Source organism: Phyllostomus discolor, chromosome 2 (genome assembly GCF_004126475.2).
Source record: "Phyllostomus discolor isolate MPI-MPIP mPhyDis1 chromosome 2, mPhyDis1.pri.v3, whole genome shotgun sequence".
Lineage (NCBI taxonomy): Eukaryota > Metazoa > Chordata > Mammalia > Chiroptera > Phyllostomidae > Phyllostomus > Phyllostomus discolor.
In genome coordinates this window covers 151125204-151139628 of record NC_040904.2, presented here as the reverse complement: position 1 = coordinate 151139628, position 14425 = coordinate 151125204, and the positions used below count along the sequence as shown (strand labels likewise).

General features: G+C 36.2%; 1 protein-coding gene across 2 annotated transcripts in view; it reads left to right on the top strand.

Annotated features, from left to right (window-relative positions):
* NUP107 (nucleoporin 107) overlaps positions 1 to 14425 on the top strand; it is a 39683-nt gene that overhangs the window by 17739 nt on the left and 7519 nt on the right. For both annotated transcript variants that reach the window (XM_028532335.2, XM_036018703.1), the window contains 7 exons: positions 795 to 873; positions 2323 to 2436; positions 5248 to 5338; positions 5480 to 5556; positions 7383 to 7442; positions 8296 to 8441; positions 9226 to 9274. In XM_028532335.2, coding sequence (XP_028388136.1) covers positions 795 to 873; positions 2323 to 2436; positions 5248 to 5338; positions 5480 to 5556; positions 7383 to 7442; positions 8296 to 8441; positions 9226 to 9274 — 616 coding nt within the window. The remainder of the gene's footprint in view (positions 1 to 794; positions 874 to 2322; positions 2437 to 5247; positions 5339 to 5479; positions 5557 to 7382; positions 7443 to 8295; positions 8442 to 9225; positions 9275 to 14425) is intronic.

The following is a 14425-nucleotide window of genomic DNA, read 5'->3' as shown; positions in this document are numbered from 1 at the left end:
GATCTTGACACCTCTTTTACATCATACCCAACAATTTTTCAAGATGGATCCTAGTCCTAAATGTAAAAGCTAAACCAAAAAGCTGTCACAGGAAAATATAGGAGGGCATCTTTATCACTACAGGATAAGCAAGTGATTCTTCCTTAGGTCACAGAAAGCAATAATCAGGATAAAAGTTGATGTGACTATCAAAATTGAAAACTTCTCATTAAAAGACATCATTGAGAAAATGAATTAGTGGTGAGCTACAGGCTGGAAGAAACATACAACCCAAAGTTCAGAAAGAACTACAATTCAGTAAAAAAAAAAGATAACCCAATAAAAAGCTCACAGATTCAAATCACAAAGCGTACAAGTGAATGGCCAATAAGGACATGAAAATGTGCTCATTATTAGTCATCTGTGCTAAAATGTGAAGTTCTCTTATGTGAAATGCTATACTTAGCATTTCTGCATGTTTTTTTCTGAGTTTATACCTTTTACTTTGACGTAATTATTTTTAAATATTTTATTTATTTATTTATTTATTTATTTATTTATTTTCAGAGAGGAGAAGGCAGGGAGAAAGAGAGGGAGAAAAGCATCAATGTGTGGTTCCCTCTTGCACACCCCCATCTGGAGACCTGGCCCACACCCCAGGCATGTGCCCTGACTGGGATAGAACTGGCCACCCTTTGGTTTTCAGGCTGGCACTCAATTCACTGAGCCATACCACCCAAGGCTGACATAATTATTTTTTAAAATAAACCTATTAAAATTGCTCCTTTAAAAATAAATTGTACCATTTCTTTCAGGGAAAATACTCTGCATACCTTGAAACAGCGGCAGCTGTCTTCTTATATAGGAAGCGTCCGTACTCTTGTCACCGAGTTGGTACGTGTTCTCTTTGAAATGAAAGTTGTCTTCAAAAAAAGAAGAAAATTAAGGGCAGCTGTTCTCCAAGTTACATGATGTTTTAAAAAGGCTTCTTTTTGTTTTCTGAAGATTTTCTCATACTGTAAAACTACTAAGTTGTATTTGAATTTGATTCAATGTATTTGAACATATCTGTAACATAAATTACAATTTTTAAAAGAAGTTACAGAAAGTGTTCCTGGTTTGCCAGCATTAAAAACAAATTAATTTTGGTCTTACGGCAAGATTTGACTCTTAATGTTGGAAGGACATTCTAGGGTATGAGTAACAATGGATTTGCTAAGAACAGGAGTCTAGTTGTAAATAAAGGCATAGAGCTTTGTGACAGGTGGCAGCATGTAATTTAAATGGTTATGGTGAACAGAGGGGGTAACAAGTAACAACTGAAAAAATTGCTAGAATTCCATTTGGTAACAAAAGTGGTTTTTGATGAAAAATTTTTGGAAACTACTGGAAGAAGAGTGTGAAATACATTGTAGATAAACTGCTCAGTAGCAGGCAACTGAAAGTCATTTCCTCTTATCATCTGGAAAGTTGGTCGTTCCCTTCTTCCAGAAAGAGATCATGTTCCAAAATTGAATGATTGTATCTGTTGCAAAATATTTGAAAATAGCCAAACCTATTGTGCATTCCATTTTATGGACTGATACTCATATTGCCATACACAGTAACATTGGAATAAGAATTACTTCCTTTCTTAAATCACATTAAAATAGATTTTCATTTGAAATTCAACATGCAGATCATGTGTGCTCTTTGCTGAAAAGTAAGAACAGAATATTATCCCAAATGTTTAAAAGCATATTTCTTTCTATCTGTGGAAGGTAGTAGGTAGGAATAACTGGGTTTTGTTTGTTTTGGAGAGGAGGTCATTATTTATTAAAAATCTGCTTTTAAAATACAGAATTTTATTGGGAGTTGGTATGTTTTATCTAGCATCAACCCCATAATGGACTCTCTTCTCATAGGTCTCAGAAACTACTAACTAGTCCTTTCTAGTCACAGAATAGATTGAGATTCTTTTCTCCTCTGTACTCATTTTTCATCTAGGCCTAATTCTGTATAGTATTAACTTGGCCATACAGTTGCTGTTACATCAAAGTGAAGATCAAGTCATCTTGAATTATGAGTAGCATTTCTAGAGTTACCCTCGCTGGGCTGGGCTACTGGTGTTTCCACCTTTCCTGACCTAGGCATGCACCTGTGTGGGCTAAAGGAGTCTATTTTGAATGGACAGCAAGCAGTTGTGTGGCTGTTTGGAATGCTTGAGACACTTCTGTTCCCATTATTAATTAACCGAATTGTAAATGATTTGTTTCAGCAATATACTCAGGAGAGATTTATCATCTTTTACTGATATTTAAATGTATGTGGGTACAAAGGACTTATAGTTGATTTTTTTTATAGGACCCTGATGCTCCCATAAGACAGAAAATGCCTCTTGATGATCTGGATAGAGAAGATGAAGTTAGATTACTCAAATATCTTTTCACTCTAATCCGTGCTGGGATGACAGAAGAGGTAAACATGTACACCCTGCTTGTCCAATTTTAAAAAATCACAGACTCTTCGTGACCCACCTCATATGCCTTCTCAGTGCAGTGACTTCTTTCACAGTGTGTCGAGATCTAATTGCCATTTCCACTGATAAGAAACACATTGCCTCAGAAAGCAGTGCACCCTAGTTTGCACAAACCTAATAGAAAAAATTTTTAAGAAGTCAGACTTTTCCTCCCTATGCACTGTGTACCCTAGGCATATTTCCCTTATTTCCAGTTCCAATTTTTAAGAGTTGAGACTAAATTTGACCCAGATTGCTCTTTCAGATGACACTGTGCATTTGAAGACCACCATGGCCCTCAGACTTCTTCCTTTTAACCTCACCTCTTTAAGATGTGATCTCCTTTGTGATAGTTAAGCTGTTATATCTACAGACATGCCTCTGAGAGATTCAGGTTCACTTCCAGAAAACCGCAATAAAGCGAGAGGTAATCTTTTGCGGGTAGAGCATCTTGCCTTCAATTTGTAAACATCTGTGAAGCACAATAAAGTGAGGTATGCCTGCAGAATGTTTAGTATCTGATCAGACAGCTTATACTGGATGGTTTTGTTGACTTTTGTGATGAGGCAGTCTGATGCATAGGAGCCTCAAGCTTTGGGTATTATGTGGTACCTCTTGTGCTGTACTCTTGGTGACAGTTCTTTTAGAATTAATTCGAAGTGTTACCTGTTCTGTTTTTTAAAAACCATTAGCATGTATTAAGTAATTTCTTACAGTAGTAAGTCTTGGGTTACTAAGCCTCATTCTTACTTTTTAATTAAGAAAAGAAGTTGATATACATTCATTTACTCAGAAAATATTTAAGTCCCAGCCACTCTGCCAGGTGATATGCAAGATACTAGGAATTGCAGTGGCAGATGAGGTTCTATTTTTTTTTAAAACAAAACAAAAAATCTCATTCCTGAAGGCATGAAAACCAAGAACTTCCAGGTCCTGCTACCTTTACATTGCCGCAGATAGTGGTTTTTTTTTTTATTTACTTAAAGCTCTTTTTGTTTTATAACTTTTTAACATAATTGTAATCATAGTATACATTCAGGGTTTGTTTTTCTTTTAACATCTTTATTGACATAATTCACATAATCATACAATTCACCCATTTAAAGTACAGTCATACCTCAGTACTTGTCAGTAATGGAACTCGTCAAACCCTCTGCTCATTGTATGTTGATAAGAAAAAATGTTTCAGCTCTTGGCACAGGCGCACTTACTAGAATTTGTGTGAGTCACGATGCCGTCCAGGAAGAGAAAATGCTTCATTGTTTGGTACTCATCAATTTCCCCACTTGTCACAAGTTCCAGAACAAATTAACATTGAGTACTGAGGTACCTATATATATATAGGTGTGTGTATATATATATATATATATATATATATATATATATATATACATACATACACACACACACACACACACACACTCTCAAATGATTTCGGTGTATTATTAACTTTTTCTTATGTATATAAGCAAAATGTATATAACAAAATTGGTCATTTTAACTTTTTAGGTGTGTATTTCAGTGGCATTAATAACATTCACAACATTGTGAAACCATTGCCTCTATATCCAAAACTTTTCATCACCCCAAACAGATACTCTGTACCCATTATGCAATAACTCCCCATTTCCCTCTTCCCCCAGCTCCTGGTAACCTCTAACCCACTTTCTATGAATTTGCCTCATCTAGATATCATATAAGTGGAATCATACAGTATTTGTCCTTATGTGTTTGGCTTATTTTACTTAGAGTGTTTTCAAGGTTCTACATTCCATTTTTATCCTCTTTTTATATAGCATATCAAAACATTTTCCATGTTTTTACATAGCTTTCATAATTTATTTATTTCATAATTTTTTAAAGCCATCAATCCAGAATGGTGTTTGAGATAGTCTATACCTGATTGTATGTATTAGGTTTTCTTGGTTCAAGAAACTGAGCTCAGGTTACTTACAAGAAGGGAATTGATTGGCTCATGGAACAGGGAGGTATAGTGGGTTAAATTGGCTTTAAGCAGGATCCTGGGACTCAGAAGGTGTCAGTAGGCTACTGCCTCTCTGCCAAATGCTTGGTTCTGCCTTCTTTTCTGGCTTCATTCTCAAGAAGCCATTCCTTGTGTCTGTAAAGGCCACCAGCAGTTTACATCTTCCTGCCAGGTAGCAATCCCAGTAAAAGGATTATATCTCTTTTTCAGTATCTTCAGCAAGAGTCCTGGGGTGATTCTTGTTAGATCACATGCCTAACCTTAGGGTTCAGAGATGGCATTAGGCCTGCACAAACCTTATGGACTCACTGGGGAAGAGATGGTTCCTGAAGAGATGATGGAACAATAGACATCTTTATGTCTTACTAGCCCAGTAAGTTTTTTTGACTGGCCACATTTAACATAAAGAAATACTGTGAATAGAGTGAATGAGCAGAGGCACCCTGTCATTCTAGTAACTAACAATGGTTTTGTAATACTTTTACATAAATTAAGGGTCCTCAACTTCTTCAACCCCATTTGTCCCTAGCAGAATTAAATGCCTGTGGGCTCTATGAGAACCTGTTAAGCCCAAAATCACAGCAAAGGGATTATTAGGAAAAGAAAGACAGAGATCACAGTAAGATATGCATATGGTGATAAAATGAAATGTCATTACTAGTTGTCACCATCATTCGTTATAACTCATCATAAGTTATCTGCTCCTGTCACACGTTGTTTAAACTTTCCTATAAGTTTCCAGCGCTGCACTCATCATATGACTAACTGCTCTTTCTTGTTTCCGAAGGCACAGCGGCTCTGTAAACGTTGTGGGCAGGCTTGGAGAGCTGCGACACTTGAAGGCTGGAAGCTCTATCACGACCCTAATGTTAATGGAGGTATTTTAGTAGATTTTATTCTGAGAATTGGGGATATATTTAGCTCTAAATGCCAGTGTTTGTGAAGTGTAGCTTTTGTGTTTAAAAATCAATGAAAGATCTCATTTTAAACTATATTTTATTTCTTTAACTGTTTTATAGGAACAGAATTAGAGCCTGTTGAAGGGAATCCGTATAGATGCATTTGGAAAATAAGTTGTTGGAGAATGGCAGAAGATGTAAGATAAAATAAAATATTTACTGATGTTGATTTTTACTCTAATTAATTGAAGGCCTGCAGAAGGTGCTACGAAATGTTCAGAGTAGTATAAGACTAAATTCCCTGCTTTCAAAGAACTTGCAGTCAAATTGAGGAATAGGAATTGGCAGACTTAGTGACTAATCAGAATCACTCAGACACTAAGTAGTCAGAATTAAACATTAATATAAGGCAAAAATGTAAAGGAAGTACCAATGAATTCTGAGAATAAGCATTGGGCTAAAACTGGTTCCCAGGAAAGAGAATTAAATTGAACTTTTAAAAATTAGTAGGATTTGGGCTATTGGGCATACAAATAAAGAATTCTAGGTAGGATCATAGGTTATGATGCAACTTATGCATTCCTAAAAATCACTGCAGCATGCAAAATTGTACAAAAACCCACAGGACTTTTGGGGGGAAAGGAGTTAAGAGCACAAGACTCACAAACCATCAGAGATACATAAAAAGATAAAAACAATAGAAACAGCAGTTTCACACTGTTAAATGCTTACAAAATGCATAAATACAATAATAAGTGTGGCACTTTACCTTGCAAGAGACCTGAAGTTTGCTTGTGGAATTGGGTGTCAGAGGGTTCCAGCTTATGAATTACTGTGAAGTGGTAAAAGGAGGTTATCTGAGATCAAATAGAAAATTGTAACACTTGCTATGTACTCATTTAGCTTATAACACTCCTGATGAATTGAAGTAGCTGGTAGATGTTTGAGGTGTGTTACCTTTGTATATTTTCCAGTGACCAGTTCAGCTGGGTGTAGTTTTCTGCATTCACTTAGTGTTTCTTGAGGATGTAATTATGCACAAGCAGGTGGGAAATTTGCATTATGTACAGATTGTTCCTTGACATACCAGTTGCATTGAAACAAATTCACGTTTTCAAAATAAACACTATACCAGAACTGACTAATGGAAAAGGTGATTGAAAGAGGTAAATTATGAACAGACAGAGGTGGTCCTCAAGTGCTGCTCTACAGAATGAGAAGTGATTGTTTTGGTTTTTTTTGGTTTTTTTTTTAATGGTGGTGACCATTGAAACCTCAAGGGCACATGACAGCAGTATTTTAAGATTAGCTTGGCAGTAGAAAATAGGCTTAAAATTGAACGGACTAAAGGCCAAGAAACTAGTTAGGAGCTTGTCAGAATTATTCAGACACTAAGTAATTAAGGGCCTGTCCTAGAGTGATATTGAGAGTGAAAAGGAAGGGAGCAAGAATGGTCAGGACAAGTACTTGGAGAGAGAAGGTAGAGGAGGACTCAGACAGTGAGAGTCCCCTAGGTCATGTGTGTGGATGATAAGAAAACTGAAAGTGCCATTTATAGATGCAGGAAGTAAAATGGAATAATTTAATGAATATAATTAATTCTACTTAGGATTTTGATGCTAACTGATGCCTGACAGGTTCCAAGTGCTTTGTTTTGATGTTTTAAAGTCAGTATCAGGTAGTGTTAGATATTTAGAAACTTTGTAACAGAAAAAACTTGTATAAATTCTATCTAAAATAAAATTTGACTTTTATAAATAAAGAATCCATTACACTTCTATCCGCATTCACCCTGTATTTGAAATTCAGATGTTTGACTTTTCCTGAAGATTTCAGCATGGAATTTATCATCAAACCATGGGATCTTTTCTTCTTACTACCCCACTAGATCTTTTGCTAAGTTTAGAAACTATCAAATAAATAAGTTCAGTTTACCAGACATTGCAAAATTTCAGATGATGGGAAAAAATTGACATACTAAGAAAAATGATTTTCCAATTTATTTATATTTATTGTATTTCAGGAACTTTTTAATAGATATGAGAGAGCAATTTATGCTGCTTTAAGTGGGAATCTCAAACAGGTATGCAGTCTATTTTAATAATTCTTTATTCCCTGTGAAACAATCTGAAACATAAAATATTCTAATAACTGTATATAATAAATTTTATAAACTTAAGTTACTTTTTAAGAGTAGCAATGAGCCCTGGCTTGTGTGGCTCAGGGGTCTGATTATTGGTCTGCGAGCCAAAGGGTCATGGGTTCAATTCCCAGTCACAGTACATGCCTGGGTTATAAGCCAAGTACTTGTTTGTGGGCCTGCGGGAGGTGACCAGTTGTTTTATCTCTTACACATTGCTGTTTCTCTCCCTCTCTTTCTCCTTCTCCTCCCCCTCTCTAAAAGTACACATAAAATCTTTAAAAAATAAAGTAGCAATGATAAAGATCATCATGAAATAGAATAGTGACTTGAGCTGCTTAATATGATGTATCCCATACACCAAATGATGTTTTAATACATGAAATCAGACTTAACTTCTAAGAATTGTAAATTTAATTACAACATACATTTATTGATGACTATAGTATGCATAGCTTTATGCAGAAGTGTATCACTGAGGCACAGCACTGTTTGGATTGTCTAACAGCTGTTTACAGCAATTTTGAGGTATGTTACAGTAATTAGTTGAAACTGCATAATAAATCAGCATGGAAAATTGATGTTATTGTGTACTCAGTATGGAAAAACCTTAATAGTTCAAACTTAGAAGGTGTGGTTTGTCAGGGAGTAGGTCAGTTATTTGATATTTTACATTATAATCCACAATATTTTGTGATTATAGTGACTTTATAGTCCAAATCAATGGATGTAACTGCTTTCACTTTCTTTTTTGTTGACTATGTTTATGTGTTTCTGTTTTGGAATGGGGGAAAAGCTTCTTCCTGTCTGTGACACCTGGGAAGACACAGTATGGGCCTACTTTCGAGTGATGGTGGACAGTCTGGTAGAACAGGAGATCCGGACATCAGTAATAACTCTGGATGAAACTGAAGAACTCCCTAGAGAATATTTGGAAGCAAAGTGAGTTTGTTGGTTTTAGTTTTGGGGATTTTTAGTATACAAGGTGTGTCCAGAAAAAATCCAGCCATTGTTAATATAACGAGAATGGTTTACACAACATCCGTGTGACCTGGCAGCCGTGGAGATTAGACTGGACTACACGTGTGTGAACGATGATGATTTCACTGTACTAGTCAGTAGGGGCAGTAGACGCCGGTGAGCGATCGTGTGTACTGCATAGCTATCACTTTCAAAATGACTGAGCGAGTAGAGCAATGAATCTGCATCAAATTTTGTGTTAAGCCTGAACATTCCTCCAAGGAAATGATTTTGGTGATTCAGAAGGCCATAGCTATGGGCAAGTGATGCTTGGCAGCTTCACCATGACAACACATGCATCATGCACATCCATTGCATCTTGTGCAAGGTTTTTTGGCGAAACATCAAGTCACCCATGTGACTCAGATTTGGCACCCTGTGACTCCTGGCTGTCCCCAAAACTAAAATCATCTTTGAAAGAGAAGATATTTCAGACCATTGATGAGATTCAGGAAAAGATGATGGGGCAGCTGATGGCGATTGGGAGAACTGTGTGAGGTCCCAAGGTGCCTACTTTGAAGGGGACTGAGGCATCAGTGTCTTATGTATAATGTTTCTTGTATCTTGTGTCTTCTTCAGTAAATGTCTCTGTATTACATGGCTGGATACCTTCTGGACAGACCTCCTACTACTCTAAAGTTTTATTTTATATTCATTGTTCATATTATTAATATTATTTTACCCTTTTCCTGTCTTTCTTTTGAAGTTGGACCTTAGAAAAGGTTTTTGAAGAACTTCAAGCTACTGATAAAAAGGTAAATAAATAGTAAACAATAAATGTTATGCCGTTGTGCACTGTAGCTGGGAGGCAAAAAAAAGTGAAACCATGTTATTCTTTCCCTTCTTTTCCTCACCTATTATCTGAATAAGAGACATTCTGTGAAAAGAAAATCCTAATTGCATATTTACGTAATACATTATTTCTGTTTCTTTGGTTTAGGATTGGTTTCATCTAAATATATGTTATGCATATAAGCTAATTTATCCCTTTCCTTTTGAAAAATAAAAACACATAATGAAAAATAATAAGACTTTTCCTAGATCTCAAAATAATCTAACATTTCTTAAAGTAGTATGCTTTATAAATTTTTAAATGACCAAAGTAATAGCATATGTCCCTGGAATACAGAAATCCAGTAATAAAACCTTTATAATAATTTCCTCTCAACACCTTATGGTTATTCTCATTCCCCTGAGATGGTAAAGCGTATTGAAAAGTACCCTTCCATGTCTTTCTCCATACTCTTACAAATATTGTAGAAATAATATAGATATTCTTTTGTAAGATTTTGGGTTTTGTTGTTTTCCTAATATTAATACACTTGGATTTTTTCTTCATTTAATGATACTCGAAGTTAGTGGATATAGAGTTAACATCCTAAGATACTCTTTTTAAAAGGTATATAATGTTCAGTAGAATGAGATAAAATTTTTAAATTATCCCACTTGTAGTGATATCTAGGTTGTTTCTAGCACTATAATGAACATTTTTCATGTATATACTTACCTTTTTTTGGACTAGAAGATGTACTTGCCCACCCTCCTCTCCCCCAAATTTGGGAGGAATAATGGTTGTTAATGCTGCTGTTGAGTTCTGTTTACATTTACATTGGTGAAATACTGTGTTATTTATGTTAGTAAATATTTTACCACATTTTTGCTTCAAAAATTTTTTACCTATTTTTCTTCTTTAAAATCTGGGTGCATCTTATTGTCTGAAAAATGTGGGGTGGGGGGTGCATATACATATCTATTAGTCCTTTTCTTTAGGATAGGTTTCCTGAAAGTGAGGTTGCTGGTAAAGGTGTATATGAATATTAAATTAATTAACTGGCTATAGCAATTATTTTATACTCCCACAAGTAACTTATTTATTTATTTATTTTAATATATTTATTCATTATGCTATTACAGTTGTCCCAATTTTCCCCCTTTGCTCCCCTCCACCTGGTACCCTCCACTCCCTCTGGCAGTCCCCCCTTTGGTCATGTCCTCAGGTCTTTCACATAAGTTCTTTGGCTACCCCATTTCCTACACTGTTCTTAACCTCCCCCTATCTCTTCTATACCTACCAATTTGTACTTCTTAATCCCTGCGCCTTTTCCACCATTCTCCACCTACCCCGCCCCCAACTAATAAGCCTCCAAATTATCCTCATATCTGTGATTCTATTTCTGTTTCTGCTTGTTTACTTAGTTTGTTTTTTAGATTCAGTTGTTGATCATTATGAATTTGTTGCCATTTTAATGTTCATAGTTTTCATCTTCTTTTTGTTAAATAAGTCCCTTGAACATTTTCTGTAATAGTGGCTTAGTGGTGATGAACTCCTTTACCTTGTCTAGGAAGCACTTTATCTACCCTTCCATTCTAAATGACAGCTTTGCTGGATAGAGTAATCTTGGTTGTAGGTCCTTGCTTTTCAGCACTTTGAATACTTATTTTCAGTCCTTTCTAGCCTACAAAGTTTCTTTTGAGAAATCAGCTGATAGTCTTACGGGATTTCCTTTATAGGTAACTCTGCTTTTCTCTTGTTGCTTTTAAAATTCTTTCTTTGTCTTTAACCTTCAGCATTTTAATCATTATGTGTCTTGGTATGGTCCTCTTTTGTGCATCTTGTTTTGGACTCACTGTGCTTCCTGAACTTGTGTGTCTATTTCCTTCACCAAATTTGGGAAGTTTTGTTTCATTAGTTTTTATAATTGAGTTTTCAATTTCTTGCTCTTTCTCTTCTCCTTCTGACACCACTATGATTCAAATACTGGTACATTTGAGTTGTCCCAGGGGCCCCTTAGCCTATCCTTATTTTATTTCGATTGTTTTTTCTTCTTGCTGTTCTGATTGAATTTTTTTTTTTTCTTCCGTATGTTCCAAATCATTGATTTGATTTTCGGCTTCATCCATTCCACTGTTGGTTCCCTGTAATTTTTTCTTTATTTCAAGTAGTTTACTCTTCATTTCTGCCTGGGTCTTGTTTTATGCTGTTGAAGTACTCAGTGAGTTCCTTGAGCATCTTAATAACCAGTGTTTTGAACTCTGCATCTGATAAATTGTTTATCTTCATTTTGTTTAGTTCTTTTTCTGGACTTCTATCCTTTCATTTGGGCCATGTTTCTTTGTCTTCTCATTTTGGCAGCCTCCCTGTGTTTGTTTCTGTGTGTTAAGGAGAGCTGCTTGGACTCCACCTTATAGTTTGGCCTATTGTAGAAAAGCGCACTGGTAAGTTGGATGTGGCGGAACCTCAGACCTGTGTAAACTAGGTTGATGGAGTCTCTAATATAGTGCCATCACCTTGTTGCTCTGTGTCGGGGAGGACTCAGAAAGGGGACAGTGCTGCTGCCTGGCCTCTGGTGTTCTGTCAGGGAGGGACTTGTCTTCCCACTCTTGCTCTGATGCCAGACATTTTAGCTTCCCCCCATATGCCATTGGTGCCCTTCCAACTGCTGCCCTGGTGCTAGACCCAAAGGGGATGAGTCTGTATAAGTCCTAAGTCTGTTGTGGGCCTTTAAGAGGAGGCCCCTGAGAATCTTGCAGTTTCTTCTGCTGCCCCACCCCCCACTGGATTTTATAGCCAGAAGTTATGGGGACTTACCTTCCTGGCACTGGAACCCTAGGCTGGGTGGTCTGGGTTGTGGCTGAAATCTTTGCGTCGGAGGTATCCCTCCTGATTTTTATCCACCACTCATGGTTGTGGGACCATCCCTTGTATGTCTCCATGCCACCACATCTCCATCCCTCCTATCCATCAGGATGAATGTGTCTTCTTTAATTCCTTAGTTGTTGGACTTCCATACAGCTCGATTTTCTGAGGGTTATGGATGATAGTTGTTTTGTAGTTTAGTTGTAAATTTTGCTGTGATGGTGCTAGGAGGCGAGCCATGTTTACCTACGCCTCCATCTTGCCCAGGAGTCCCCACAAGAAGTTTATTAATGTGTTCATTTCCCTGCATTCTCACTGGTCCCAGATATCACCCTTTTTAATTTTTTGCCAGTCCATCAGAGTAAATGGAAAATAGGACTGCATTGTTCTGGTCACATTTTTCTGTGTATTCATAAGGCTGAGCAAATTCTCCTTTGTTTATTGACCACCTATGAATGTCCCTGTTCAGATCTTTTACCCAATTTTCTCTTGAGTTTTATATTTTTCTTATTGTATAATGAGTTTTTTGTATAATAAGAAAATTAATGCTTTTTCTGTCAAGGGTTTATTGCCAGTTTATTATTTTGGAGATTCCAGTTAATGCAAGGAAATCAAGAAAGTCAAGGAATAGGTAATTAGAAAAGAGGGAACATTTTCATTTGATAGAAGTGTAATCTAGAACCTCAAAATTCAGTAAATTACTAGAATTAATAAGAATCTATTTATCTAAATTCAAGAAAAATTACAAAAAATCATAGCCTTTCTATACTTGTCACAACTAGTTATAAAACGATACAGCCCTCCCCAAAAGTCCCATTTAAATTATTGACTAAGATACCTAGGAATAAAAATTAACCAAAGGTTTGAGAGCCTTCCCAAAGAAAACATGAGTAAATAGATATACTACATTCCCAGATCTGAAAACTGAATGTAAATGTCATTCATTGCAAAATTAACAGAAAATCCTAGTGCTTTAGATTATTTCTGGACAGAAAATTTCCAAATAGAAGAATAAGTAAAAATTAATGGCAAGAAAGTTTGTAAAAGAACGATAGTTATGGGATTGTTGTCTTCACAACAAAACTTAATATAGAAATACAGTAGAACAGTATGGAATTGGCACAGGAATAAATAAATCAGTGAAAGTTGAAAAGTTCATATGAGATCCAAATATAGATGAGAACTTACTAAATGAAGAGGTAACCTTTCATATTAGAGGGAAAGGGATGGGTTTAGTTAGATACAAGGTGTGAGCATAATTGACTTTTCATCCAGAAAGAAAGCAAAGCTAGATCCTTACCTCATGCCATGTATTACAAGAAATTCCAGATAAAGCAATGGTTCAAATGTAAAAAGTATAAATGCTAAAGGAAGATTTAGACAACTAAATAAAAATTTTAAATATTGGACAAAAAATAAACTACTGATTTTTTGGGACTGTAAGATGCAACAGACCATAAGATGCACTTAGGTTTTAGAGGAGAAAAATAGGGGAAAAAGTTTTTGAAGCAAAAGATGTGGTACAATATTTAATAACACAAATAACACAGGCCAGCACCCCATCCCTCCACAGCAAGCCAGGTAAGCTACATTTGGACTATAAGATGCACCCCCATTTCCACCCAGATTTGGGGGGTGTGTCTTATAGTCCAAAATACGGTATTTGCTGCAAGAAATGTAGCTGCAGGTTACCCTGAATGGTTTTTTCAACTCTGTGCCTAATCACAAGTTTGATGCCTTTTTTATTACTCTCAGTGCCATGTTCAGAAGAGGATACTCAAAGCATGCTTTTAAGCACAGCTGTTCATGTTGATTGAAATCTTTGTTGTCGCCCTGGCTGGCATAGCTCAGTGGATTGAGCTCAGGCTGCGAACCAAAGTGTCGCAGGTTCGATTCCCAGCCAGGGTACATGCCTGGGTTGCAGGCCATAACCCCCAGCAACCGCACATTGATGTTTCTCTCTCTCTCTCTCTCTCTCTCTCTCTATCTCTATCTCCCCCCCTTCCCTCTCTAAAAAATAAATAAAATCTTAAAAAAAAAAAAGGAAATCTTCATTGTCTCATCTAATTAGTAGTAAGGAAAACAATAGTAAAATATAAGAAATTAAAGTTTGGTAACATTCATAGAGACTAAATTGTTTTATCACAGTTCTCTGCTTTCAAAGATAGCATTCAGTCCTGGATTTGTAAGCTTAAGCATATTCTGAAGGCAGTATCCTTCCCATATTTTACTTTGTTTTGATTTCCCGTGATCCTTCCTTTCCAACTTT